Raw genomic sequence first — 6000 nt, 5'->3', positions numbered from 1 at the left:
GTGGATTTGAGATTTTATTTCTTGATGTGCCAGCAGTTATTTTCACTCGTAGAGAATTTATTCGTCCGTTGCTAACAGACTCCATTTCAATGCAAAGTCATTCATTCATATTTGGGTTATGTTCTCAGTACCAGTATGATTTCAGACCCTGGAGGTCCACCAGAACCTGAAAGTCTGATAATACTGTAAATTACCCTGTTTTTGACATGGCTTGTCTAATAACATTTGGGCTCAGAAGAGGCTCAGCATTGTGTATGTATTTATTTACTGGTGTGGGAGAAGAGCTGCTTAACTCAGTCTCTCTGGTTACAATCTGAATACACACAACTTGAGATGAAGTGTAGGAAATGACTCTTCCTTTCTGTTCCTAGAATTCAGTAGTGGAGATTTGGGTGATCTCAGATTGAAGGTCCTGCTGAACTCTTCTGGACTGGGATCCCCGTGGGATCCTTTCCAGGCCTAGTCATACTGGCTTCTTTCCTGTCTCCGAAGGTGCACAAACTGACACTGGCTCCCTTGTGGCATTTCTTGCTCGGTTAAGATTATTCTGGGCAGCTCTGGTTCGGAAGGGTAGACAGAAATCTCGAAAACATCTCTTGAAATTCTCATCCAAGAAAGCGTAGAGGACAGGATTAAGGCTGCTGTTGGTATAGCCAAGTGCGATACACAGGTGCCAGCTGGCAATCACAAATGGGTTCTTTTGGTTGATGTCTACAAGTGTTTTGACTATGATGAAGATGTGGATGGGTGTCCAGCAGATAATGAAGGCGGCCACCACTACCAAAACCATTCGAGTGATGCGACGCATGTTTCTGTCCTTCTCCTTTGAGCCTGAGAGAAGACGGACACTTCTCAAACGTAGGATCATCAGACCATAGCAGATTGTGATGACTAGCACTGGTACCACAAATGCGAAGATAAACACACAAATCTTTGTTACTGTGTCCCAGTACCAGTCTGGATCAGGGAACTTCAGCATGCAAACAGTTGCACCTGCCATGGAATAAATTTAGACAGTTCTTATTAGGTCTAAAGGAAAGTGAACTTTGATTTTCATGGTTATATCAAGACACATTATCCAACTAATACAACGTTTTATAAATACATACTCACCCTGGTTTGTCACTTTGGTAACTGCCATGATCATGATTGGCACTCCAACAGCAGAGGAGAGAATCCAGATGCACACATTGATGATTTTGGCCTTGACCGGAGTACGAAACTCCAGTGCTTTCACAGGATGGCACACAGCAATGTAACGGTCCACGCTCATCATAGTAAGGGTGAAGATACTGGTAAACATGTTATAGTAGTCAATGGCTATGACCACTTTACATAGAGGCTCACCAAAGGGCCAGGTGTTCATCAGATACTTAGCACTCTGAAATGGAAGTGTACTTGTGGCCAGTGCATCTGCCAGGGCCAAATTGAAGATGTAGATGTTGGTGGCAGTTTTTAGCTTGGTGTATCTGCAGAGACAGAATTGACAGAGCAGTTTGTTAAAACACACGTATGGGTTGACTAATGTTGTCCTATGCTTTTTGTCTATGTACAGTGCTCAGGGTAAAGAGTACACGCCCTTTGAAAAGGAACATTTTAAACAATATCTTAATGAACACAAAAATGTTGACAAGACTAAGTTTATATAACATCTATTTAACGTATAACATGAAAGTAAAGTTAATAATATAACTTAGAGAACAACATTTTCAGTTTTACTCAAATTAGGGTGATGCAAATATGAGTGCACCCCACTGAAAGTTTCTGGAGCAAAGCTAAATTTTAGACTACAAATGTCTAATTTAACAAGAATTCAACCACAGGTGTCCAGCAGACAGTTGACTATAAAAAGGTATTTAAAAAGATGGAACTGCAACCATCTCACAGAGATTCCAGGTCATCCACGGAAGTTAACACCTCGACAGGAGTGTCTTCTGATGAGAAGTGTTGATTAAAATCGGCATGCAAGTTTACTGCAGTAGAAGTAGAAAGCCAAACTGGGGTGACTATTTCCCGTGACACAATATGGCGTACACTGCAGAGGAATGGCATGCATGGGTGCCATCCACAAAAGAAGCCTCTATTAAAGCCCAGGCACAAAAAAGCCCGCCTAGAGTTTGCCAGGGCCCATGCTGACAAAGATGAAGACTACTGGGAATCCTAACACATTACCCAGTCCATATCAGTATATATATATCAGTATATATATATATATATATATATATATATATATATATATATATAGCCGTCTACCGCATGGTGTGGCCATATGGCAACATACTCTGTGTTAATTTCCTTGCCACTGTCTCTTGAAGCGAACATTCTCATTTTTTATTTATTTTTTTGTTGGTAAGAGAAGACCTTAGTTTAGCCAATAATGTGCTTTGGTTAAGTCACATAACATGCAATTTTGTTCTATGATTAACTTTTATTTTTTAAGTTTGAATGATTTTTCACATAAATCAGTAACCCAACGTGCTTGAGAAAAACAGATCTTTTCATTTTACTGACTGTATTACTGCACAAAGAATGAATGAGAAATGCAGCATTTTTTTTTTCTCTGTATCTTTACATATAGAAATTTACTTGCAAAAAAAAACAAAAACAAAAACAAAAAAAATCCTAAAGTAATAATCACAAAAAACAAAAAAAACAAACAAACAAAACATCAAAAACATGTATAACTGTGTATATATTGGAGTCCCAGCTGTGACCGGAGGCTTTTCTTTGTGGAGTTTGTATGTTTCCTTTTGAGGGAACTCGTGCTGCATCGCCAAGGCAACACTTTGGGAATCCCTTCAGCGTAAGCTTTCTTGAAGGTATGTGCAACTAGTCCAATTCTGATTGGTGCAATGCCATCCCGTGACGTGTGCCGGCAGAATGCGCAAGCTATAAAGGTTGTTTTAGCTTTCTGATCTTCAGCAAGCGCTCTCTGTGTGTACATCCTATTTGGTGTTGTTTGTCCTGTAGGAAAGCACATATATGTCTCAAAGAGAATGTCTATGGAATGATGCCCAAGGTTGAAGAGACCTTGGCAGCGTATTTTATCATGCTGTGATGCTGTGTCATCCCTAAAGGCCCTGACATTGCTCATGCACCAAGCCGTGCCGTGTTACATCTTCGCTGGTGGGCAAGGCGTATGTGGCAGAAAGTCAGGCTGGCGCCTGTTTACATACCATGGCCATCCTTCAAGCGTATCAAGCTGACCTGCTGAAGGATTTAGATGAGGGTGAGGGGGTGCGGCCCGACGATATTAAAGAGCTATGTTGGGCCTCAGATCTCTCTCTCTGCGCCACAAAGGAGACGGTTCGCACCATCGGCCGCTCCATGGCAGCATTAGTGTAGAGGCACCTCTGGTTGAACCTCTCGGGCATCATGGAGAAGTATAAAGCTTCCTTGATGCCCTGCTGTCACCCTCTGTTTTTCCTGTGATGCTGTTGCGACGGTCGTCGAGAGATTCCAGGAGGCTAAAAAACAGGCGGCAGCATTTTATAGGTTCATACCACGTCGCTCTTAATCCCATTGGGCTACTACCAAGGGCCAGCCCCATTCATATGCGTCTACCTCCTCATACAAGCAGACACAGGAGGAGAGTGTTGCCTCTCGAGCCCCCCCTCCAAAATCTGAGGGGCCGAAGCAACACTCCCAACCCAAGCCCGCTAAGGAGAAAGTTGATCTGAGGACAGTCATTCTATCTAAGCGGGCTTTGGGGAAGAGGTCCTGACAGTCCTGCTTCCCCATGGAGCCCTCAGGAAATCGATTTGTTAACCCTGCCGCCTATGGCGCTCCAGGGCACAACAATTTCCAGCAAACCCAAACCTCTATACCCACGCAGCAATGTGCTTGTGGTGGGTTCGCTCTCTCTAGAGAGGCCTGTAGAAGAATCTACTCGGTTAACCCCTGCCATGAACATGCTTCAGGGCACCGAATCTGCTCCTCCTATTTTAGCGGTCAGTGTCGAAAGGCTGATCCCCTAGAGAATTACCTGCACACCTGGCAACAGCTACCCAATATATCTCAATGGGTAGTGCGTACAATACACAGAGGGTACAAACTTCAGTTCAGGTCTCGCCCACCGAAATTCAATGGAATCCTAAATACAGTGGTGGGCCCCAAGCAGGCGTAGGTTATGGAGCAGGAAGTTCAGTCTCTTTCTGGTGAAGGGGGCCATAGACATTATTCCTCCCCCAGAGAGAAACACCGGGTTCTACAGCTGGTATTTTATAATTCCCAAAAAGGATGGAGGTTATGTCCCATCATATATCTCCATCAGCTCAACCATTCTCTGAGGAGATTCAGGTTCAAAATGCTAACATTACCTCTAGGCATGTGACGGTATCAAATTTTCATGTTGCAATTAATTGCTGAAGCTTTTATCATGGTGTATGGTATTATCAAAATATTGAAATAAGTTGCATATAAAAATAGTGTTGTAATAGTATAACAGGTTTTAGAAATGTTTTTGTTATAACAAAAAGAACTCTGAATGCTTAAATACAATAATACAATACACAAAAAATATATAAAGTAAAATTTTCAAACAGATTAAAGTGCAATAGAATTAGGCTATAAAGAACAGGTTACACTTTACAATCATTATTTAATGCATTAACTAAGATTGAGCAATACTTACATTTGTTACAGAAGGCATTATTTTTTGTTAATGTTAGTTAAGAAATACAACTGATCATTGTTAGTTTTATCTCAGGTCCATTAAATAAGTTATTTTGATTTTAGCAATGTTATTAAACAGTAACTAAGAAATTAACATTAACTAAGAATAATGAATGTTTTATAAGTATTTTTCTTTGTCAGTTTGGTAATAATGAATTAACATGTTAACTAATGAAGCCGTATGCCTCAATGTTTTACTGAACAATAACAAATAATCAGAACATTTCTAATCATTAGGGCATGTTGTAGTCCAGATTAAAATATAAAAAAGTTTAAGTTTGAAAAAGTCTTTAAGTATTTGGTGCTGTGATGAACAACACTGGCCGATTTATTAACACAAAAACTAGGTTTTGAAGGATGAATTACAGGTTTTTTTTTTTCCCAGCTGCTTACACACATTTTCAAAACTTTGCCCCCTTTTTTTTTTTAACTTTACACACAAATCCAAGAATTGCACACACAAAATGTAACACATCTCAAAAGCAAACATTTGTCTTACGTTGCAAACACCTTTGCCATTATATTCTATTTTTGGTTATATCATATACACACAGTTTTAAAGCAGTTTAAAGCTCTGCTTTCATGAGCTCCTATGTACATTTCTGTACAAGACTGAAAGTACACTGAACAAAATTATAAACGCAACACTTTTGTTTTTGCCCCCATTTTTCATGAGCTGAACTCAAAGATCTAAGACTTTTTCTATGTACACAAAAAGCCTATTTCTCTCAAATATTGTTCACAAATCTGTCTAAATCTGTGTTAGTGAGCAATTCTCCTTTGCCAAGATAATCCATCCACCTCACAGGTGTGGCATATCTAGATGCTGATTAGACAGCATGATCATTGCACAGGTGTGCCTTAGGCTGTTGATTGTGGCATGTGGAATGTTGGTCCTTCAATGACTGTGCAAAATTGCTGGATATTGGCAGGAACAGGAACACGCTGTCTTATATGCCGATCCAGAGCATCCCAAACATGCTCAATGGGTGACATGTCCGGTGAGTATGCTGGCCATGCAAGAACTGGGATGTTTTCAGCTTACAGGAATTGTGTACAGATCCTTGCAACATGGGGTCGTGCATTATCATGCTGCGACATGAGGTGATGATCGTGGATGAATGGCACAACAATGGGCCTCAGGATCTCGTCACGGTATCTCTATGCATTCAAAATGCAATCAATAAAATGTGCCTGTGTTCGTTGTCCATAACATATGCCTGCCCATACCGTAACGCCACCGCCACCATGGGCCACTCCATCCACAACGTTGACACCAGCAAACCACTCACCCGCATGACGCCATACACGCTGTCTGCCATCTGC

The 6000-nt window shown here is 41.0% G+C and overlaps 1 protein-coding gene across 1 annotated transcript in view; it reads right to left on the bottom strand.

Moving 5' to 3' along the window:
• Positions 1–463: 463 nt before the first annotated feature.
• The window catches only part of oprd1a (opioid receptor, delta 1a), a 28427-nt gene continuing 22890 nt past the window's right edge, over positions 464–6000 (bottom strand). The window contains exons 2-3 of the mRNA XM_067411617.1: positions 1114–1469; positions 464–993 (exon numbers count right to left, since the gene is read on the bottom strand). Coding sequence (XP_067267718.1) covers positions 464–993; positions 1114–1469 — 886 coding nt within the window. The remainder of the gene's footprint in view (positions 994–1113; positions 1470–6000) is intronic.

Source organism: Chanodichthys erythropterus, chromosome 15, assembly GCF_024489055.1.
Source record: "Chanodichthys erythropterus isolate Z2021 chromosome 15, ASM2448905v1, whole genome shotgun sequence".
NCBI classification, from domain to species: Eukaryota; Metazoa; Chordata; class Actinopteri; order Cypriniformes; family Xenocyprididae; genus Chanodichthys; species Chanodichthys erythropterus.
Note: the sequence above shows the minus strand (reverse complement) of the source record. Positions and strands in the feature narration are given on the sequence as shown.